At 54.3% G+C, this 22781-nt stretch overlaps 7 protein-coding genes across 7 annotated transcripts; 3 read left to right on the forward strand and 4 right to left on the reverse strand.

Moving 5' to 3' along the window:
• Nucleotides 1-1200: 1200 nt before the first annotated feature.
• PG998_010950 (Peroxyureidoacrylate/ureidoacrylate amidohydrolase RutB) lies at nucleotides 1201-2247 on the reverse strand (the record flags this gene model as incomplete). The annotated part of the gene is made up of 3 exons (XM_066877766.1): nucleotides 1201-1260; nucleotides 1355-1813; nucleotides 1948-2247. The coding sequence occupies 3 exons, from the start codon at nucleotides 2245-2247 to the stop codon at nucleotides 1201-1203; spliced, it is 819 nt and encodes a 272-aa protein (XP_066726820.1).
• Nucleotides 2248-3069: 822 nt separating this feature from the next.
• Nucleotides 3070-4046, forward strand: PG998_010951 (ribosomal recycling factor; the record flags this gene model as incomplete). The annotated part of the gene is made up of 2 exons (XM_066877767.1): nucleotides 3070-3146; nucleotides 3212-4046. 2 exons carry the CDS (start codon nucleotides 3070-3072, stop codon nucleotides 4044-4046), a joined length of 912 nt encoding a protein of 303 aa, XP_066726821.1.
• Nucleotides 4047-4291: 245 nt separating this feature from the next.
• PG998_010952 (uncharacterized protein) lies at nucleotides 4292-5518 on the reverse strand (the record flags this gene model as incomplete). Its single annotated transcript, XM_066877768.1, has 1 exon — nucleotides 4292-5518. One exon carries the CDS (start codon nucleotides 5516-5518, stop codon nucleotides 4292-4294), a length of 1227 nt encoding a protein of 408 aa, XP_066726822.1.
• A 468-nt stretch (nucleotides 5519-5986) lies between these two features.
• On the reverse strand, nucleotides 5987-7673 carry PG998_010953 (succinate-semialdehyde dehydrogenase; the record flags this gene model as incomplete). The annotated part of the gene is made up of 2 exons (XM_066877769.1): nucleotides 5987-7462; nucleotides 7545-7673. The coding sequence occupies 2 exons, from the start codon at nucleotides 7671-7673 to the stop codon at nucleotides 5987-5989; spliced, it is 1605 nt and encodes a 534-aa protein (XP_066726823.1).
• A 1412-nt stretch (nucleotides 7674-9085) lies between these two features.
• PG998_010954 (glycoside hydrolase family 79 protein) lies at nucleotides 9086-10962 on the forward strand (the record flags this gene model as incomplete). Its single annotated transcript, XM_066877770.1, has 4 exons — nucleotides 9086-9254; nucleotides 9316-9943; nucleotides 10015-10408; nucleotides 10450-10962. The coding sequence occupies 4 exons, from the start codon at nucleotides 9086-9088 to the stop codon at nucleotides 10960-10962; spliced, it is 1704 nt and encodes a 567-aa protein (XP_066726824.1).
• Nucleotides 10963-11406: 444 nt separating this feature from the next.
• Nucleotides 11407-12346, reverse strand: PG998_010955 (uncharacterized protein; the record flags this gene model as incomplete). The annotated part of the gene is made up of 3 exons (XM_066877771.1): nucleotides 11407-11665; nucleotides 11741-12037; nucleotides 12102-12346. 3 exons carry the CDS (start codon nucleotides 12344-12346, stop codon nucleotides 11407-11409), a joined length of 801 nt encoding a protein of 266 aa, XP_066726825.1.
• A 4521-nt stretch (nucleotides 12347-16867) lies between these two features.
• PG998_010956 (Hsp90-like protein) lies at nucleotides 16868-21533 on the forward strand (the record flags this gene model as incomplete). Its single annotated transcript, XM_066877772.1, has 2 exons — nucleotides 16868-21382; nucleotides 21450-21533. 2 exons carry the CDS (start codon nucleotides 16868-16870, stop codon nucleotides 21531-21533), a joined length of 4599 nt encoding a protein of 1532 aa, XP_066726826.1.
• Nucleotides 21534-22781: the final 1248 nt, after the last annotated feature.

Below are 22781 nucleotides of genomic sequence, written 5' to 3' on the forward strand. Positions count from 1 at the left end.
AGCCAATATCGTACTACTGATAATGAACGGGCATCGTGGGTGGAGAGGCGGACCTTAGTTGGAGGGGCAATAGCAATCTAAACGAGGATTGAACGGAGTTTTGCACATATTGGCTTCACCATGATCACCATGATTCTTCCTGAAAATAATCATGATGGCTGGGCCGTTTCCGTCCGTGAGGAGGGGATCAGCAAGCAATAGACCAATCGTTGAGCCACGTTATCCCCATCGGAACTTTCCTCCCATTCGTTCGTCTACAGAGGCACACATACCTACAGCACCATCGTGACATTCCAAGCCAATGGCTAGACACCAATCCTCGTGTCTGCAAGAACAACAGCAACGTCTCAACACATATGTGTGCTTATCAGATCCCCGCATTTGCTTACATCCACCTTGCCACCAGGCGCAAACAGCAGCAGCAGTCATCTCCAACAGTTCATGCGAAGGCTCTTGCACAGTTTCCGTATTGGGAAGCCGTGGTATAAACAAGGCTTGTATAGATAAGACAGGCCCTGAGAGCAAGCAGGGTTGACGGGGCACCCCTAGGCTCCCCCTAGGCTCCCCGGCTCGTAGTGGAGCTGGACTCAACTCTTTACGAGACTATGAAAACCCAAAAGGAAAGGAAAATTGACGACGGACCCGCCGGACGACAACAGAATGCAAACCACGGTGCCGGTAAGCGGTCCGAATGCCATGTCGAAATCGTTCGTTGGCGACCATCCAAGCTTTGGACCCGACACGACAAAGTATTGGTTGCGGCGTTGGCGACATGCACCCTGCTTATTCACGCTCTCCCCTATCAGACGCCACATGCCCGCCCACACTGCAGAGGACATTGAACAATAGCAGCATGTCGCGAGGCATACCCGGCCGAGCTTGACAGCCTCGAGTTGACGGTACCGGAGGACCTCTAGGACCTCCGTGCACGGGGGTGGACTGTGATAAGCCACTTTAGGAAACTCGTATCGAGTTTACATGTTTACACTGCTCATGACAACATGCGAGTCAATCCTCCCTGAATCAATTCGATTTCGCGACCCGCCAGCGCAAACTGGCAATGCCGTCTTTGCACAGCACCTGGGTCGGGGAAACGCTCGTGTTTCGGTATGGTACGAAGTGTTTGTGACCCTATTGTGGTACTACTCATGTGTCTTGTGCACCCCTGGACAAGGTCGTGTGAGAGACCTCCTTTCTCCTTTAACGAGTCAGAGTCCCGCCGGTGAAGGATTTACTATCGACAACAAACCCATACGAGTTCTGGTTAAGCATCGTTAGCCTGCGTACGTCTCCGCCAGTCATGGATATTGGTCTTTCGACTGCATGTCGTCCGGGGGAAATAGAATTCACTTACAGCCACGTTCCACAAACAAACACTCTGGCCATTGGGCGTCGTCGACGCGCAACAATCCTCGATCATGACGCAGTCCCAGCCCTGATTGTACGCGTCGGTCAGAGTGCTCAGCACGCACTGGTCCGTGTTGACGCCCGCGAAAAAGAGAGTCCGCGTGTCATTGTCCTCGATGTGGCGACACAGCGGCTGCGACTCGCTCCAGAGCCCTGACATGCGATTCTTGGCGCACTGCGCGTCGCCCGGCCGGACCGCCCCCGCCGAGGCGAGCGGTCCGTAGATCTCGGCGTTCCATGCGCCCGCCATGAGCGTCCGCCCCTTGCCATCCCCGAGGTCCGCGCCGAGGCCGTGCCGCAGTGGCGCGTGAGACGGGTCGATCAGGGACCGCGAGAAGCTGCGCTGCACACTCGCCGGGAGAACGGGCAGGTCGATCTCGCGTAGGCCCCAGTTGAGCCAGACTACCTGTTGTACACATTCGTCATCGGCAATCAGGCTTGCTTTCTCCTCTCACCCTTTGATACGCCGCCACACGGTTTCCCCGCGATAAATCGTCGTATGCGGTAAGGAAGCCAAGAAACTCTCGAGCAGAGACTTACCTGAACCCCGACCTCACGGCATTTCTCGATCACCTTCAGGAGCGGTTCGACTGTAGCCAACCCGGCAGGATAATCCCGGCATTGGGCGTCCAGGAAGTAATTCTGCATGTCTACGACCACTAGCGCCGACTTCGCCGGGTCGATCGTGACAGAAGTATCGGTGGGCCCTTGCGTTGTAGCCAGAGTAAACTGCGTCTCCGAACCACCCTGGTCATTTCCACGCGTCAGGTCATACGTCCTGGTATCGCGTGTGTAATACCACTGGTCGCCCTGAGGGCCAAAGGACAAGTCTGGAGCCATGGTTATTCTTGAGGCGATGGACAGTATGCTTGGGTACTCTTGTGGCAACAAGAAGGCTCGAGCAAGTCTCGCCAAGCGTAGCAGCAGTTGCTCAAGAGCCCAAGGCCTGTCTAACATGTACGATTCGTGAACGAGTAGATCGCCGGGAACAACTGCTGTAAGCGGCCACCCCGCCCCATTACCCCGCCACGAGCAAGTCGGTAATATATAAGATAGGACGGTGTGATATATGGCCCTCGGCAATAGCCAACGGCGGAATAGCTAGCGAGGTGAGCAAGTATATAATCATTATAGCTGGCATTAACTATGCTATACCCAAGGCCGAAAAATATCGGAGCCATGCTTGTACAACTTGGGTAACATGGTGTATCTTATTCCAACTTTGCTGACTCCTTCAATTCATCACTTAATAAACACACAATGCCGAAAGCTCTCTTCCCTCGGCGAACAATAGGTGCTTCCCGAATAAGAACAAGGCTTCAGGACCCGGTCAAAGTGCAGAAATGGTATGTGTCTCGGGAAACCATGGAGGGTCAACGAAAGCAAAAGAAAAAAATGAGATGATCGATGCAGGGTTCGAACCTGCGATCCTCTGCGTGTAAAGCAGATGCCTTGACCGCTGGGCCAATCGACCTATCAGATGACGAGAAAACAGTGTAAAGTGATGGTATATTGTGAGCTTGAAAGTGAGGGAAAGTGGCCAGCCATATTATAAAAGCTATAAATGTGGCTGTAATTGTGGCGCACCTGCAACATCCATCTAACTGCCTGCTGCATGTGAAGAGAGCTACCAGGATATCAACTTCTTAAAAGCCCTGCACCATGACAGCGAAATCGAGCGCCGCGACAATCGCAGTACTTCTGCGGCAGAGCAGTGCCAAGTGTGAGCTGCGGAGCATGTAAGATATTTCAATTGACTCGCTGAACGGTGTCAATGGCAGTTTGTTGATCTTCCAGCCCCTAGCCTGCAAGCTCGCACGAGACCAACAACTGCGGTGGTCAGAGCCGCTACATCTGCTTCCACCCTTACCACCCCGAGGAATCTGAACCACCTCCGCTCCCTCCACACAACCCCGGTATGGCTCAAGAAAAAGAGCCGCGAAGACAAGGAGCAGGCGCGCGCCTCGCGCCATGCCCCCGACGCTGGCAGCAGCAGCAGCGGAAGCAGTAAGAGCAACCACGCCTACAGCAGCACGAGCGCATCCCAACGCCCGACGCCGACGGCCGAGGACGTGCTCGACTTCGCCGACGTCGAATCGCGCCTGGCGAAGCTCTCCTCGAACGCCAACGAGTCCCTCAAGAAGATAAAGTCGGGCGGCCGCTTCAACCCAGACCTGATTGGGGCCGTGAAGGTGCAGCCGGACCGGAAGGATGCGGTTTCGTACCCGATCCGGGAGCTGGCGTCGGTGATCCCCAAGGGCGGGCGCACCATTTCGATCCTGGTGCACGAGGCGGTCAACATCAAGCCCATCATGAGCGCGGTGCAGTCGCACCGCGACTTCAACCAGCAGCCGCAGCGGTCTCCGGACAACGAGCTCGAGCTCATCCTCAAGGTCGAGGCCGAGTCGCGCGAGGACGTGGCCAAGCGCATCAAGGCCATCTGCCACGACTGGCGCGAGCGCATCCGCGACGTGCGCCAGCGCCGCGACAAGCTGCACGCTGCCTGGAAGAAGGACGGATCGCTGTTGCCCGACGCCAAGCGCAAGGCCGACACGGAGCTCGACAAGGTCATCAAGGCCGAGGTCGCCAAGGTCGACGCGGCCGAGAAAGAGACTACCAAGGCCACTGAGTCTAGATAGATGTAAATTGCCTATTGACATCATGGGCGTTAAGGGCGAAAGACTACTCTGTTGAACGAGGAATCAATAAAAACTTGAGGTAACTGGTTTGGTGTGATTGGGAATTCGTGTACTATACAAGCAACCTCATTGCGTATGTACCTATAGTGTCCATGATATTACAGTGTATCCGCTTGGTCTTACATGCCTGAATCATCCCACGTAGCCCCCTTTCCCTTCAATAAGCGTCCTTAGAAGCACTCTATCTATGCCTTAGCTTTAGGAGCTGGCCGAGCTGCCGCCGCCGCCGCTGCTTGCTGAGACGGCAGCAGCGAGCTTATCTTAGCGTCGATCCTGCGTTCCGCCGCTGCGTTCCATGTGCCTTCTCGCTTCACAAAGCTCTTCACGCTACCCCGGTGATCACCCGGCTGTGCGAACTTGGGGCCGTCGTATTTGCCCAGGAGAGCGGCGTCGAGGATTGCGCTCCTCGTCTCTGCGGGCGGGGCTTTGAACTCCATCTCGGCCACCCGGCTGGCGAACTTCTTGGCCTCCTCGGTGGGGAAGAAGATGCCGTGGCCCGCGGTGTACTGCTTCTTGGCGTCGGCCGGCCAGGGGATGTCGTCGGGGCAGTACGAGCGACCGCCGCCGAGGATGCGGGCCTGCGTCAGGGCCGTGGCGTGCTGGGCTAGGGGCGTGGCCGAGGAGGCGATGGCGGGCGCGTAGCCGGCGAGATCCTGGATCAGGTCGAAGGCCGGGTTGTACGTCTGCACGGTGCCGTCCGCTTGCGGCGCGGTCCAGGCCTCGTATTCGGCGTCTTCGGAGCCCTTGGAGACAAACCGCTGGTACGCATCCTCATCATTCCTGTTGGGCCGCTTGCCGCCGCGGGTCGGTCGGTCGTCTGAGTAGTTGCCCCGGCGGCGCCCGCCGCGACCGCGGCCCCCGAGGCCATGGCGCCCCCACGCCCGCGAGCGAAGCCTCCCCCCGCCCCGTCCTCCGGCGACGAAGCCTCCGCGCGCTCCTCCTGCGCCTCCTCGACCTCGGAAGCCACCTGGCAGACCACCGCGGATCACATTACCGGAGAAATTACCGGCGCTGGGTGCTGACCCAGCGGGAGGAGGTGCAGAGCCGCTAGGTCGAAAGCCCGCAAACCGTCCTCTTGTGCCGCCTCGCAGACTGTTGACGCTGATGACCTTGGGCGCCTCCGGGGCTCGTGGTGTGAACCTCGACGTCACATTGCCATTGTTGTTGTTGTTGCTGCTGCTGCTGCTGCTGCTGCTGTTGGGTTGCTTGTCCTTCTGACTCATAGAGAAGAGCTCCTTCACAGCGGCTGCCGAGCGCTGGCGGCCAGTGGTGGTGGGTCGCTGGGGTTCATCGTCACAACGGGCCTGCGCAATGGAGAATTGTCGGAGAGAAGAGGCGATACCGTCGGCCACGCGGTGCAGGTCGGGCCTGCTGCCGTGGCTCGCGGCGGACTGTAGAGGATTTCGAAGCATTGGAGTGTTTGGAGGGCTGGGCTATGCGTCGTGGTGCTCGAATTCGAATGTTGCTTCCTTCCCAAACACCTGCCGCAGGGTTCAGAATTTCGAGGTACTAAATGGTGGACAATAGCTCGAAAAGTTCACGGGTGCTGGACTGGTTTTGATTGGCTCCGAGCCCAGCCAATCCGCTTAGCTAATTCAGTTGGCCAAACCCCTATCGAAGCATTTCCTTGCCAGCGTCAATAGGCCAAATACAAATACAAATTCAGCATACGAATAACACCTTTGACACTCCCATACGTGCAGATGCAATAATCACAGCCTGTTGCTACGCTGGTGGTGCTGCTTGGCCAAAGGTGGTAACAGACCGGTTACACAGAGAAGACAAGAAGCCCCAAGCCATTGCAATTTCACCACATTTGCAGCATATCTAAATGTTGAGAATAATTTACTTTATTAATACAGCTGTTTTTCTCGCTCTTACTACTTCTGGAGCGGCTGGCCCATTCCACCGTATGTGACTGTCTTGATATGCTGGTATTCATCAATGCCGTACTTTGATCCCTCACGACCGAAACCAGACTGCTTCACACCACCAAAAGGCGCAGCAGTATCCGAGATCAGGCCAGTGTTGACGCCAACCATGCCCACCTCCAAAGCCTCAGAAACACGCGTGATGCGCTGGAAGTCACGCGAGAAGAAGTAGCCTGCCAGGCCAACCTCGGCCTTGTTGGCTAGATCCACAACCTCCTGCTCAGTCTTGAAGGGGAAAATGCCAGCGACGGGGCCGAAGGTTTCCTCGGAGGCAATGGCCATGTCTTTCGTCATGCCGGTAATGACTGTGGGTTGGAAAAAGTTGTCGCCCAAATCGGGCAGTCGCTGTCCGCCAACGAGCACCTGGGCACCATGCTTCTCGGCATCCTTCACGTGCGATTCTACCTTGGACACAGCCCGGTCGTGGATCAGAGGTCCGTGTGTGATGCCCTCGGCGAAACCATTGCCAATCTTGAAGGCCCTGACTTTCTCGGCGACCTTCTTGGAAAACTCGTCGTAGATGCCTTCCTGCACGTAGATTCGGTTGGCGCAAACACACGTCTGGCCCGACGAACGGAACTTGGACGCGATGGCGCCAGCTACGGCAGCGTCCACATCGGCATCATCGAATACAATGAACGGGGCGTTTCCGCCCAGCTCCATGGACATGATCTTCAGAGTCGATGAAGCTTGCTTCATCAGGAGTTTTCCAACGGGGGTGGAGCCAGTGAAAGACACCTTCCTGATGGTATCATGTGTTGTCAACAGCTCGCCAATCTGCGGTGTGTTCTCAAGAGTTGTAATGACGTTCACGACACCCTTGGGGATCCCAGCCCGATGGGCCAGTTCGCACAGAGCGAGACTGGTAAAAGGCGTCTCGCCGGGTGCCTTACATACTGTGGTGCAGCCAGCCGCCAGCGCGGGGCCAATTTTGCGTGTGATCATGGCGGCGGGAAAGTTCCACGGTGTGATAAGGCCCACGACACCGACGGGCTCCTTGATGGTGACGATACGGTTGCCGGGGATGGAAGCGGGAATGTGGTCGCCGTGGATACGGGGAGCTTCCTCGCTGAACCATTCGAAGAAGTTGGCCGCATAGGTTACCTCGCCCTTGGCATCCGCGAGCGGCTTACCGTTCTCCCATGTGATGAGTGTTGCTAGGTCCTCGGCGTTCTCCATCATCAGATCGTACCACTTGCGCAGCATCTTGGACCGCTCACGGCCCGTCTTGTGCCGGAAGGATTTGAAAGCCTCGGCGGCTGCCTCAATGGCTTTCTCGGTATCTTTGCTGTCGAATTCGGGGCATGTCGAAATCAGCTTGCCGGTCGACGGATCATTGACTTCGAACGTCTTGCCTGAGGCGGCCTTGACCCATTCACCATTGACGTAGCATATGTCCGTCTTCAGCAGCGACGGGTCCTTGAGCTGTTTCGGTCAAGGCGGATTAGCTACATTGTCGCTTCATATCCTCGTCGGCGCTCGGCAAGCGGGAAGCAGTGGCACCTACCTTTGGCACGGACATGTTGGAGGCTAGGCGTGTGGTCACGAGTGGGAGCGTGGACCTCTGGAAGTTGGACTTGATGGAAAATCGGGCAGACGAGGTGATAGTCTTATTCAAACTTCGCAGGAGACTCATTGTGAGGAGAGGAGGGTTCCAGACACAAGACGGGTGACAAGGCGGGACAAATTAATAGCTCAGGGACCAGACGAGAAGCCGATGGGCGGAGACAAACATCTACCCGGGCGTAAGTATATATTACACACGTCAAACTGTTTCCGAGAGAGCAGAGTGAGAGCAGTCGAGTAGTCTATCTTTCCCACGCCTGTCGGCGACCCGGTGACGTTGGCTTGACACCAGGGAATTGGAGCTCCCATGCTAGCCGGAGCTCAGTGTGGGGTGGCACGTCCCAATACAGCAGGTCCACGCTGAGAAACGAGAACATGGCGGGGTCTTGGGGGGCCTTGGGGGGCCTTGGGGGTTCTCTTTGCGACCGTTGCCGTTATCTTTCAACGCTGCTTCCCCCATTCACCATTGTCCGTCTCTGTGCCTGGTCTCCTTGTTTAGGCGGCAAACTAGACGGGGACGTGATGAGGCTATCGTCGCATTCCCTATATATGCCTCTTGCTATCCTGCACCGGCGAACTCCACTAGGCTTATCAGCAATTTTACTACAAGTCATAGCACCACATCTCATGGCGATTGGATTGCCGACGAGGGAAACAGACGCCTTCTGTCCGAAGTCGGACTGTTCTTAGCCGCTTTGCCTCTGGAATGCTCATTGACCTGGTTTTCGTGTAAGTGCAACCCGACCAAGTCGATGATTTGCTCGTGCGCACACCAAACCAGTGCTCCTCATCAACCGTGCAAGCCAGCAAAAGCTCATGTGTTTGGACTTTGCTTCGGCACAGGGAAGAATCCTATACTCCTAGACGCAAGTATATGCCACAAACATACGTACTCCGGCATTCAGTAACAGGGGAGGACTCAGCCCAGTCCGTAGCGTTGCTAGTTCGGGGGTTTGTCCGAGCATTGGTGATCGTATACACGTGATCGTCCCAATTACCAGACTCGCCATGACTGCCTCACGTGGCGGTTTCAGTTTGCGATGGACACTACTAGACTATCAATGTCTAATTGCCGCATGCAACGAAGTAACAGCCAGCCAGCTTCTTGCTTGGATCCCCGCACTTCGGCAAAGTGGCGGTATTGCGCACATCCGCGTTTGCTCCAATGAGGAAGTTGGTATCATCCTTGGAAGTCTTAAGATGCTTAATATGAGGTGTGATGATGTGTCGATCCGGTATATTGCACAGCAGAATCCATGCATCTCTAGTTGATGTGCGCCATGGAAAGCGATGGACGAAACTTGGAAGTTCCCGCTGACAACCACCACCATCCTGGCTTCGAGTCGAGGGAGCACCACACAAAGCTCGAGCCGTCGCACCCAGCCAGGTTGCCGCTGCTTTCCTCCTGGTCGCATAGCTTGAGGAAGCCCGGCTCCCCTTGCTTGATCTCACAACACTAGTCTCGCTGCCAACTACGACACCATGAGGCCATCAAGAGACATAGGTCTGGCGCTGCTCCACGCCGGTGTCGTGTTATGCCAAGTACGGCGACTTGCAATCAGTATTGATTCAACAGACATCAAGTCAGGAACCCCGTTGGATGGCTTTGTGAGCTACTCCATAGAGTTCGCATCGTTCCCCGACTTCGCTGGTGAGTATACGCACACCGCCACCAAAGATTCCATGAACATGATGACTGACATAGAGCCTAGGAAACAAGAGTAGTCCGAATACGTTCTCGGATAACCTGCTAAACAACATCGGTTACCTACAAGGTGACAAACCGTATATTCGCGTTGGTGGCAATACGCAAGACTTTGCCATCTACAATGCGAACTTGACTGTTGCCCTGAACGGTACCGTAAACGTGACTAGGTCACCGGACTACCCAACAACCATTGATATTGGGCCTTCGTTCTTTGAGTCGTATAGCACATGGCCTAATGTCAAGTTCTCACATGGCTTCAACATGGGGGGCAATAACGACCCCAGGGTACAGGACACACTAACCCAGACCGCCGAGCTTGCTTGTATGGCGCTCGGTACAGACAAGCTGTATGTATGGGAGTATGGCAACGAGCCCGACTTGTTCGCCACGAATGCCCAATGGCCAGTGAGACCCTCCAACTGGAACGAGTCGGATTATGTCAACGAGTGGCTCGATGGCACGGCCGTCATCAAGAGCGTGATCCAGAAAAACTGCCCCGACCTCGCGTCCATCAACGCGTACAAGTATATGGCACCATCCCTTGCAGGAGTCGCGAACCACCTCAAGGCCCCCCTGGCCTGGGCAGATGGGCTCGATAATACCCAGAACATCGAATACTTCTCCTCCCATAAGTAAGTCTTAACCCGCGGTATTGCTAAGACAATATTATCCTGGGAATTGCTGTTAACCCTTGAACTCACAGCTACATCAGCGGCGCCAACACTCCCGGCGTTACTCTGCAAGGGACACTGATGAATCACACGCGCACGCGCCTTAGTGTCGAGGCGCACGTCGACGAGTACAACACGATCAACCCGGGCGCAGGTGTGTCGCATATCATGGGCGAGACCAACTCGCTCTACAACCAAGGCCGGCCGGGCCTATCCAACTCATTCGGCGCGGCGCTGTGGGGTATCGACTTCGCACTCTATTGCGCCGCCCTCAGCATCCGGCGCGTGCATATGCATATGGGCACCAACTATCGCTACGCCTCATGGCAACCTGTTGAGACGACCCGCGCCACCCGCGGCACCAAGGCCCCCTATTACGGCAACATCGCCGTCGCGGCCTTCCTGGGTAACCTGCGCATTGCCCCCGTCCAAATCGCCCACCTCCCCTGACCGGCAGCGACACCGAGGCCGCCTATGCTGCGTACGTTGGCGGAGCCCTGAAGCGCGTCATGATTATCAACATGAACGCTTACAATTACACTACCACCGCCACTACCACCAACACCGGTACCATCAGCAGCAACGAACAACACGCCTCCGACTGCGGGTGTGATGGCGGTGCCGCTCAAGGCAACGGCAGCGCAGTCCCACCGCCGCAACGGCCAGCACAGGCGTACAGCTTTTTCGTCGGCGGGGGGACCACGACGGCGCGCATACAAAGGTTGTATGCGAACGGGAGCGACGCCATCACGGGCATCACGTGGGACGGCTGGAGCTATAACTACGAGCTGGATGAGGGGCGCCCCGTCCGACTGGCCAACGTGACGGTGGGAGAGACCGTTCAGGTTACGAACGGTACGCTAAATATCACGGTCCCAGATTCACAGGCAGTGCTGGTGACGCTGGGTGGGATGGACGAGACGCTCAATCGGCCGAGCGGGCCGGCCCGGAGGGGGAGATCTCGGAACCGTGGCATATAGGTATAGATACTTAGCTAGTATCACATGCTTGAACGGAGTTGAAGCGATATTGTGACAATGTACATTTCACAAGGAAAAGATAATCATCTGATGGAAACATACAGTTGTATGTGACTTGGCGTTCTGCGATTAGCTCTCCCGTCGTAAACTCGTACCAACCCATCTTAAGATCGCTGAGAAGCCAGTCCGTATTCTTACAAGCCATTCGACCCGTGACTCCTGTCAGAGAAAACCCGGGCGGGCCTATTGATCATCACTACTCAGACCAAAGAGCATTCAGCTTTCTCCCATCCAAATACATGCCTCAATCTGAGGTAAACTCCATGCGCCGGGTTCACAATAAGGAAAACATTATATATGTAAATCTGCTCTGCGCCTTCCTCAGGGGGCCCGCAAGCTTTTATTCATTTCGTTTTCTGTCGTCCGCAATAATTCGGCAATTGCTCATGCGTATTGTGACCGCAGAGGAAGTTTTCGTTCCAGTGTGTTGAACGCCATGGTTCGCGGCGTGAAAGGCACTGCACCACCGCCGGCGGCAGCAGTCCTAGGCGTTGGCGGGACGCCGTGCATCTCCCAGTGGCTGTTGCCCATTTGGGCGGTCTGGGTAGTCTCCTCCTCGTCGTCTGACTCGTAATTGCCCTTCTTCTTATCGGTCGGGAGCATGGCCCAGATGTTGAGGCCCAAGTTCACCAAATATATTGTGCTATACACATTTGTGTGAGTACCTATTTGAAGAGTTTGAAATATCGCCGAAACAGGACGCGAAGGAAAAACTTACAGCATTATTATGGTGGCGGCAAAGGTGCCCTTGGCCAGGGCGCACGACTTCTGAATAGCTGGGTTCGCAACGACGCTGCAGGACTTGGAAATGTACCAGGCCGCGGGGCTGGGCTTCGCTGGGTCCGCGTAGTCCGGACCGGCCTGGCCGTATACACTCGTGGCGTAGAGGGCAACGAGCGAGATGTTGAACAGCAGGGCGATCAGAGGGAACCAAAGGTGCATGATAACACCTATCATCTTGGTGATGAGGACGAAAAGACTGATGACGGAGATGGCGACATTGAAGTTGGTCAATCTGTTTTGCGCGTAAGCTTCTGCTTCCCGAGTTAAGGCGTAAGCCAGTGAAAGTGTAGACGCACGTATTTGTCCAGACAAATGGGACGTTCGGCAACGGCTCATAGTTGGCGTATGCATATAGTACAATATTAGGACTTGAATTGAAGCCCATCTGGTCACCGGCTCGCCATAACTGTGTGCGATACAGATCCGGTTGTGCGATGCCAAAAAGTGCCAAGACGGCGACGGTCCCCAGCAGCTCCAGTATCATCAGATACCACATGGCCCTTATCGACCGCCATTCCCGGTGCAGGACTCTATATCCCATGGTGGTGGTCGTTCGGCAGCAAGCCTGGCCCGCAACCAAATAGGGTATATATGTGTATGAATCGAGCCTTTGGGTGGATGAGGCAAAAGAATCCAAATCGTCTCTCAGTTAAGAGGGGGCTCTCTGTCTTCGCTGGCTGCCAGCAGTCGGAAGACTTTCTTTTACATCGAATAGCTTCAGCGCAGCGACGAGAGGGGGCAAAAAAAAAGGAAGCAGAATTGATATCACGACAAGGCAGGAGACGGCGGCAAAAGATTTACAGCAAAGCAAGACACAGGAAGAGGAGAATCGGGGGCCGGGCGGGAAGAGACGGCCTCCCTGGCTTCTTTAAGGCGAACCACCAGCCAACTGGGCGTCAGCGACTGGCTGCGACCAGAAGCAGCGGACGGAAGCGCTGCAGGTCAATCACGGATTGAATTACATTGGTGATCGGGTGGCCGTCGAGACCAATGAGAGGAGAATGTGGCCTTGGCTGTAAGCGCCGACTCCAAGGAAATGCCGGGGGGACTTGAGTGGGGACGGCCAATCACCGTCCTCCATGTAACCCACGGCTTAGTAGCAGCTGGGATGAATGCGAATAATAAGGGCCTCGAGAGAAAGCAAGGGCAGAAAGGGCACCTCATTTGGCAGAGCCAGCGAATGAGCGGTTCGCCATCGAGGGTGCTGTGCATCTGTCGGGTCCGACCCGGGGCCCCCATTGGCCGGTGACACTGGACACCCTCCTCTGCAGTCTCTGTCTTACAGTTGCTGGTTGCAGCCAACAGCACCGCCGTCGCCTCGGCAAGTGTCAAGCTTCTTCCGCTTGCTGGAGCCTTTATTTCCCAAGCGCTGGACCTGACCTGACCTGTTGGTGATAGGGGTCCTGCGGCGGCAAACCCTTCTGAAGATGGTTGCACCATGACACGATGGTGGAGTTGATGCACCAGACGATGATGTCTTTTTGGTGCTGGTTCCAAGGGCAGTCGGCATTGTCATGGAGGGTTGCACGCAAATGCGTCTCTCTGAAAGCACCACACATACGTCGCATCGTACGGAACCAAAGATAGACTGTTGCATCGATGGATTGAGCACACCACCAACACCAACATGACCAGCTTCACTGCGACTCCCGCAGCCTGACGGCGGTTGCAGGACGGATTGACCAAACCATCGGGTTTTGCCATTTGAAATGTTTCACTGCTTAAAAACCATCGACTTGGATGGATCTGCAAATGTTTTGTTTAATGACTTTGGGGACTGGCTGGCTGGCTGACTGGAGAGGGGGCGCACTCAAAGCCTCAGTACATACATACTTCACCTGGTCGCTTTGGCGTATTGCTATTTTTATCGCAGCTCTCTCACAGCTTGACATGCTGCACCTACCTTGACCACACCCACACACATATTCTGACCAGTGCCAAGTACGCAGAATCACTCGGGCACATGAATTTAAGCGAGCTACACACCAAGACACGTGCCTGCTGTCAGCTTGCATTCTATTGATTGCGCAGAGGCTAACGAAGTCCTGCAAAACCCTAGGAATCTGTCATTGGAATTGGTCTATGGAACTAATATGTAGTCAGAACCAATACCGAGGCACAGCTTCACCGCGTACCTCTTATGGTGTAAACCGCCGTCAGCCATAAAAGGTAGCGGTCGGGTCCAATGGAATGGGGGCCTACCCCTCATAGAGCATAGCTATTGCGCTATCACTGTTAGAACATGGATCACCTACAATAAATCATTGCTAGACCGTGTATACTTATACACTACACACGGCACGACGGTTGGTTGTTTTTCATCAGGAGTCTCCGTCGGCTGAGCTCGAAGTGGCTGGCGCAAATATTGGTACCAAGAAAGAACGGGTTTCTGATACGATACAATGTGAGAGGTTGGTAACCATTTTAGTGGGCGGGGTGTTGACCGACAAAATGTGCTTCACACATGTCGGCTACCTTGAGTGCATATGTGCGCCAATGACGAAAGTGGATGGAGCTTGACCAACATGGCTCTCGTATGGATTCCCGGGCCCGTGGTTCTGCCCTGTGGCTTTTGTCCGTGGTTTCTGGGACTCCCACGAGAGCTTGGTTCCGTGCTACCGGCGGCTTGACCTCCGTGCTTTACGCGTGCGACGACGGCTTGGGGTTCGGCGTGCCACAGAGACTGGTCTGGACCGACCAGATCGACGATCAGATGCATAGAGATGGGCCCGCCCTGACTGCTAGCAGATTTAGCGCCCAATAGTGAATAGTGAATGCCGGAAAATGGGCACTCCGGCTGGGGACCCGAACGTCGAGTGGTTTCTGAGTTCAATGGCGGATTCGACGACGTGTTGCCGCCATTCCCGGCTGCTGACGACGTAAGCAAATGGAATATATTGATGCCGTCACCTGATTGCACACCGGCGTCAATCTTTCTCGAGGCGGACTTGCATAAGACGGGAGCATCGGCGGTGGAGTCAGATCCGGCTCAATGGGAATTTGAGGATTGCCATGTTCGTCACGAATGGGATTTTGGCTATGCGACATCTGCTTGTTCTGCAAGACTCTCCTACCTACGTATCGCCCGCACATAGCTAGATATCCAGGGCACAGCGCCTGACCTATGTCGCCATTACAGTTGAGATACTGTCTACAACCCTCCCACTAATATTGTGAAACAACCTTCTTGAAACCATGCGTCTTCGAAGTTGTGGTTGACTGACACCGTCGAGACAGCATCTTTACACGATAGAGGAATGTGCCCTAGCCCTTCATCCCACGTGTCACTGGACCAGTCAGGTTTGAGGGAAAATGCCGATTTCTTCATCATCTATACACCTAGTAATCTGAGAAGAATCAACAGCTATATTCGGTGGTGCTGACAAATGATGAGACTCAGTCGGCTTGTCAGCCAACCCACAAGCCGATAGATGATATGGTTTAGGGATTGCACTGTACATAATGAAAGATAGCCGATACTGTGCCTACTCAAGCCATCTCCTAGTATGGATGCCTCATGACACAGGATCGGAAGGGATCGACACAAACCCTACGATCAAGAGGAGCACTCCGCAGCTCGATCTGACTACATTCTTCCGTCTGATTCGTAACCTACTAGGTAGCGGCTAGGGCATGATGCGGGCCCTCGGCGTTGCGAAACCCCCGCGCCGTCCACGTCTATGTATGTGAAAGACTTAAGAGTAGTAAGTCGCAAGGGCTGGCTGCACAGTACGTAGCTGGCTCCCCCGTTGGCAGTTGGATTGGGGAGAAGGAAGGAATTCATTCTCAAAGGTGCAGGATATGGATGTTACGCGGTACAGCGCTCACGGTAAGCTGGTAGCGATATGAGCCACTTTTATGGTTTTTGGAAGGGTCTGGACACGCCGATCTCAAAAACCCTTGCCCACACTTCACCACATTCATTGCGCTGCGTTTGCTGATCAGCGGGCGAAGTTTCAGGCAACTTGCCCTGCAAACGGGCAAAGGTTGTTTGTTGTCCCTTGTATGCGAATCCTAGCGGTGCCGGTCCCTTCTCTGTCTTTTCCCTCTTCTTTTCCTGACCTGGCGGTTTTGTCTACCTACACATGTTGGATTGCGAAGCAGACAGCCCATAGTCGTCGCAACCGGATCCCCCAAAGACGTTGAGATTACCACATCCATACTTATTTTTTTTTGGCCCGTCCATTTGGGTCGCTCGCACACTAAATGTTGATTACATACTGATCGCAAACCTGCATCCTACTTATGATTACATTCTTATTACATACATTCTTCTATAATACCGCTTGACATCCAATCCCAACCGCCGCTGCAAGGTCCACACGGACAGATCTTGATAAAATCTGGAGCATACTTACTTACATACGGCACTCACCACTCACGTCCTTGCAAATCACACCGAACGAAGCCCACAATTTCCATTGATCCTCGGCCAGATCGAAGCGGGCAACTGTTGCTGCACGATTTGCTGGAGAAGGAGAAACGGAAGAGAGAGAGAGGAAGAGATACCGGCTGTGCGCCCCCGACCAACTTCTATCCGACCCGCCGCGCTACCTGGGTTGCTCGGCTCAGTCTACCGTATCTTGGTCACACGCTGGCTGGGTGGGCAAGTATAGTGGGCAATAGTCACAATACACTTCTACCACCGTCCCAGCCAAGTGGATAAACGGGCGATTGAACTGCTTTCAGCATAGATCGGAACTCTTCTTTGCATCGTACTTACATACCAATATCCATCTTACACCAAGTGTGCCGCCTCTATATCCCTCCCCCGGTAGTTGACGCCCCGTTTGACCACACCTTTTGTCCACAATATCCTACAGTCCTTGGCGGTTGACCACTCCAGAGGCGGCTTATGCCCAGGTAGTCCCGACACAAAGCTTCTTCCTGCTGCTGGACCCTCTCTGCCGCGATCTCTCATAAGCGAACCGCACGTCCAAATCGTCGATTTCCTCACACTTACAAGCACACTGGCCCCCTTCTAGCCAGCCAGGCGGATCTCGGGTTTGTGGTCGTTCAGATGTAAAAGTTTGTGACAGGGTTCTCACCGCCGGCCTGCTTCATGAATTTGGACAAAGCCCCAGACGACTTTTCCTTGCTTGTTAACCGGGGAGACATTGACGTTGCCACGCCGGCCGATTCCTCCTCCCTCGGCGGGTTTTCAAGTCACTCTGTCGCTACTACCAATTCCAAAACCCCCACCACAACCCGACCAGAGAACCTTCCAATCGCACCTTCTACTGCCGACACGGCACCACTCGTGCCCAGCCCACTGTCGCAATCCGCCACTCATCGACAACAGGTCTATACCGACGCGGTCGGCAAAACCCACGTCAGTATTGAGGTGGTGGAAAAGGAATGGGCGACAGAAGTCAGCCGCTATGGATTGAGTCCCGCCAATACGACACACCAAAGAACAGCCATTCTGGGCGCCCACACGACGCACTCCCAGATCGCTACGATAGCCGAGCCCGAGACGTCAAAACCCACGAGCCCCTGTCCAACACAAGCAGAGCAACATACGACGAGCACGCTTCTGTCGGTCCCCGGCAAACGGTCGCCAGAAGAAGAGGGATCGGATCTAAGCAACCCCAGTAGCCACACAAGCCAACAGCCTCCGACGAAGAAATCGCGAACTCGCGCTCCTCCTCCTCGTAGGATCGACCTCGGCGAATTCGCGAAGCCAGCAATACCACCGAAAATCGACAGCGTTACCTCGCCGTTATTCTTTTCACACAAGCAGAAACCTCTCGTGGCTAGGCCCCCTAGCTTCTCTGGGCCCGAAGCTGTAGGGACCATGTTGAGGAGTGTACGGGACTCTGCTGAGGTGACGACACTCAAACTTGCGCGAGGAACCGTCAGCTCCGCAAGTCCCGCAAGGTCATCTAGCACACCCGGTAGCTGGTCATCTATCGATGCAGCGACCCTCGCCAGAAGTCCAGATAACCAAGCATCTTCTCCTGCGCAACAATTCCTGCAAGGTATTGGCATCATAGAACTGCTTGAAAGGGACGACCGCCCGACTTTTATTGTCGACGGCTCCAATGCATTCAGCACTTCTACGCCGGCCTTTACCGTGCTATATGCCAACCCGGCTCTTCAAGTTTCTGAAGGCATCCGTTATCTCATTTCTGGAGAGTTCCAAGATGGATCGGATGCGAAAACAGAGTTCGAGGGCTTCCGAACCTGGGTAAAAAATGGGGGCATCAACGCTGAAGGATTAGACTGTTTTATGCCGTCTTTCCATTATGGCGGAATAGAATGGACCTGCTCGGTCATCCGAAACCGATATAGATTCGTGAGCGCTAACCGAAGCGCAGCTTCAATAGCGCGCACATCGCCAGAGCCGCAGCTTGACAGAGAGACAAGTATCGACTCTCGTACGCAGGGCGCGACACCCAATGCCCAGCCAAAGACGCCGAGCGATATTGTCGTTCCGGATGCTCCTGATTACTTTGGCAGCCTCACAAATCTTGACGAGGACGCACAATCTCGGTCGGTTGTTGACAGCGATGCTGGAGAACCCTACTTGATACGACAAGATAGTGATTACGCTTCAGATATCGTCTCGATACGGACGGAGCAGCCATCATTTGATTGGACTAGGATACCTTTGACCGACGACCTTCCTCAGCATATCATTTTTGCTCGTACCCGAGATTGGGCGTCGACGCCATTGGGTCCCATAGAAACATGGTCAGCCGATTTACGTGCCATGGCCAACATGGTTATGGGTAGTCCACACCCAGCTGCGATGTACTGGGGCCCCGAGTTTATCGCCATTTACAACGAGGCATACGTTCCTATGGCAGGCAAAAAACATCCCGCAATAATGGGCCAGAGCTACAAAGAGGCCTGGCATGAGATATGGGACGAGGTCGCCCATGTCTTCGAGGGGGCATGGAAGTCGGGGCAGGCCACCATGAAGAACGACGATCACCTATTGATCAACCGTTACGGATTCGAGGAAGAAGCTTTCTTCTCGTGGTCCATCGTACCTCTCGTCGGCGATGACGGATCCGTTGTCGGCTTGTACAACCCTGCATTCGAGAACACCCGCCGGAAAGTGGCAGAGAGAAGGATGCTCACGTTAAGGGAAGTTGGCGAAAAAACATCGTTGGCACGAGATGTCAAGAGTTTCTGGAGCCAGGTGCAACAGGGTCTGGAATTCAACAAGGAGGATATCCCATTCGTCATGGTTTATTCTGTCTCTGACGATTCCGAAAGCGACATGTCGTCGATGCACTCGGGAAGCTTGTCCCATCCACCTCAGCTTGTCCTTGAAGCGTCTCTGGGCATCCCTGCTGGACATAGCTGCCTTGTCAGTCCCTTGGATCTCAAAACTAGTGCAGAAGGCTTCGCGCCCTATATGAGGGACTCCATGGCACAAGCTGGCGTTCCCATCTTGTTGTCTAAAGATGATGGGACGCTTGCAGAAGATTTGATGATTGGCTTCGACTTTCGAGGAGACTCTAGCGACTGCCAAGCCATAGTTATCTTCCCAATACACCCTACCACTGGAGGCGACAGCGTTGTTGGCTTCATCGTTATTGGAGTAAACCCGCGACGACCTTATGACGACGACTACAAGCTTTTCATCCATCTCCTGTCTCGCCAATTGGCTACATCAATGGCTTCTGTGGTGTTGTTCGAGGAAGAGATCAAACGCGGACAAAGAGCAGCCCGTTTGGCGGCGCTCGATCGTCAAGAGTTGACACAGCAACTACATCTGCGAACTCAAGAAGTGGAAGAGAGCGAGCTCAAGTTTACACGAATGGCAGAATTCGCTCCCGTGGGCATGTTTATTGCTGACCATGAAGGTCTCATCAACTACTGTAACGAAATGTGGTGGGAAGTCTCGCAGCACCAGCCTAGGTCGGAATACAATGTCAACACTTGGATGGACAGTGTCAACGAAGAAGATAGGGCTGCACTCGAGCAGATCTGGAAAAGAATGCTCGATGACAAGAGTGCCATTACTCATGAGTTTCGCTTCAAGCGCAAGCGCGATCATTCTAGCGGCGCCATCAACAACTGGGTGCTAATGAGTGCATACCCCGAGAGGCACCGAGACGGGAGTATCAAGGGTATCTTTGGGTGTATTACCGACATCTCCCAGCAAAAACTGGCCGAACAAATCCAGTACCAACGTCGAGAAGAGGCCGTGGAGCTGAAGCGACAACAAGAAAACTTCATTGACATCACCAGTCACGAAATGCGCAATCCGCTCAGTGCTATTCTTCAGTGCGCTGACGAAATATCGGGCACACTTGCCAAGTATCGATCTTTGACAGAATACAACAGCGAGGTGGCGCGTCTTAAGGTCGCCCTGGAGGGTTGTCTCGAGGCTGCCAACACGATCACACTATGCGCTAGTCATCAAAAGCGAATCGTTGATGACATCCTCACCTTGTCAAAACTTGACTCGCAATTGCTCCTAGTTACGCCTGTGGATGTGCAACCCGTGGCCGTGGTCCAGCGGGTGCTCAAGATGTTCGAGGGTGAATTGAACACCAATTCGATCCAGATGAAGTTCCAAGTGAAGAACCGCTATCTAGACCTGGGGGTGGATTGGGTCAGATTGGATCCTTCGCGGCTGCTCCAAGTACTGATCAACCTTATGACCAACGCCATCAAGTTCACGAATGCACGGCCGGAACGGTCTATCATCGTCACGCTCGATGCTTCTATAGACATTTCAGAAAGGACCGACACCGATATCAGCTTTTTCCCTAGTGATCGCCCGGGCACCTCGGAACTCACCGAAAGTGCAGACTGGGGCGAGGGTGACAAAATTAACCTTCACTTCTCGGTTCAAGATACCGGACGAGGACTGGATGAGCATGAGAAGAAACTGTTGTTCCAGCGGTTCTCTCAAGCATCGCCTCGGACTCACGTCCAATATGGAGGATCTGGCCTAGGACTGTTCATCTCCCGCATCCTCACAGAGCTCCAAGGAGGGCAGATTGGAGTCGATTCGGTGAAGGGCGTTGGCAGCACCTTTTCGTTCTACGTCCGGAGCCGCAAATCAACGGGACCGGGAGATAAACAAGCTGTGGCAACAGCGCCGCCCCTGCAAAGAGCCCCGGGGTCTAGCACGACAATCGAGAACCGGCGACCGAAGCACGTGGCCAAGACACCCACTCCGGCTCCGATTGCGCAAGCGCCGCCGCAACCAAGCGCCCCACCATCGAGTACTCCAGCATTATCAACATCAGCGCCGGCAGGTGGCCAACGCTTCTTTGATGTCTTGATTGTCGAGGATAATTTAGTGAACCAGAAAGTGCTACAGAGGCAACTACGTAACAGTGGCAACAATACGCTCGTGGCCAACCACGGAGGTGAAGCGCTGGAGGTGTTGAAGAGATCGAGATACTGGATTGGCATGGAGGCGACGGGCAATCAGATCTCGGTCATACTGATGGACCTTGAAATGCCTGTCATGGACGGCATGACGTGTGCGCGTAAGATTCGGGAACTAGAGCGGAAAGGCACCATTGTCAGCCACATACCCATCATTGCTGTCACAGCTTACGCGAGGCCGGAGCAAATCGAAGATGCGAAGGCCGCCGGAGTTGTAAGTTTAATGCCCCTTCCCCCGTTATTGCACCGTCGGGACAGAGATGCTGACTAGGGGTGGACAGGACGATGTGATCTCCAAGCCGTTCCGGATGCCGGAACTCATACCTCGGATCGAAGAGCTGGTTGACAAGTTCCCGTCGACGTAGCGGGGAAGCAGCTATTGCAGCATATCTTTCCTCTTTCTCTTTGTGTGCATATCATATCGATTTTAATGTTTATTACCGCATCATGGGCTGCATGGCTTGTCTGGGCTGGAACTGGCTTCAGGGGGCATGGTTATTATGGCAAGGCGTTTTAGGTAGCATGGGTTCCGTAAGCCAGCAGGACGCAAAAATGGGGTTTGTCTTGGTTGTCTTGTCTGAGGAGCAGGGGAGAAGATAGAAGCGAGGGACACGTATAGATAGATCTAAGGCGATCTTGGCAGCTGGTGAGGCTACAAAAGTAGGCGCAGTTGTATACCTATCTAAACTCCTTGGCAATTTGCAGGTGTTGCGTGGACGTGGACGTGGACGTGGACAGGCCAGTGCACAGCACAGTGCATGTGCCCCTTCGCACCGTCTTGGTCAGTGCACCCGTCTGAGTATCTCCAGTTCTCGCTCACCACCTTTCCAGGGCCCTCAAAGTTCAAGCCTCAACTTTGACGGGCATCATCAACTCGAATAGGCCATGCTGGACTGAGCTAGACACTTGGCATCTTATCTCGAGAACCACACCTTCTTCCTTCCCCTCGCTTTGGCCCAGGGAGCCGGCCGAGCAATGGCTGCCGATGAGAGAAGTACATACAGCTCGCGGTTGACAGCTGTCTGGTATGTGACTGGCGTAACCTGACGATGAGCCCCCTGAATACTGCATGGAGTACATATACCCCAAAAACATCGACATCCATCCACACACACACACACACACATAAATAGACTTACTGATCATAGCATCCGACAACCGCAGCGTTCTTGTCTCTTTCTTCTGGCTAAATTACTCAGTCGACAAGCATTCTTTGATTGGTGTGTACAGACTTGCTCGTCCTGGCGATTCCTCACTTACCAGCTGCCAATGCAGATAGGCCAAGGCTTTCGGCCCTCCTGTTGCTGTTGATTTCTGCCGCTCTTGCTTTCACGGCAAGCTTTTTCTCCAAGCGACTTCCTGGCAATGATGGGAGATTCGGTACGTTCTCAACCGCACACCCACGCAGACGGATACTAACCGGACCTGTGACGTAGACTCCGAAGCTCCCTTCAAGAGCTTCAGGTCGTCATTGCCACAGCGGCCTCGCCGCTTCTATCTCCCGTGCATCATACTGCTGATCATAGTACGGCTGGAGATTCTTCAGGAGGTTGTATATGACTTTCAGTGCACAGCACAAGGTGTTGAGGTAAGTGTGCACGCAGTTCGAGCGT

This window comes from Apiospora kogelbergensis (assembly GCF_038363985.1).
Source record: "Apiospora kogelbergensis strain CBS 113332 chromosome Unknown utg000007l_segment0_segment0, whole genome shotgun sequence".
Taxonomy (NCBI): domain Eukaryota; kingdom Fungi; phylum Ascomycota; class Sordariomycetes; order Amphisphaeriales; family Apiosporaceae; genus Apiospora; species Apiospora kogelbergensis.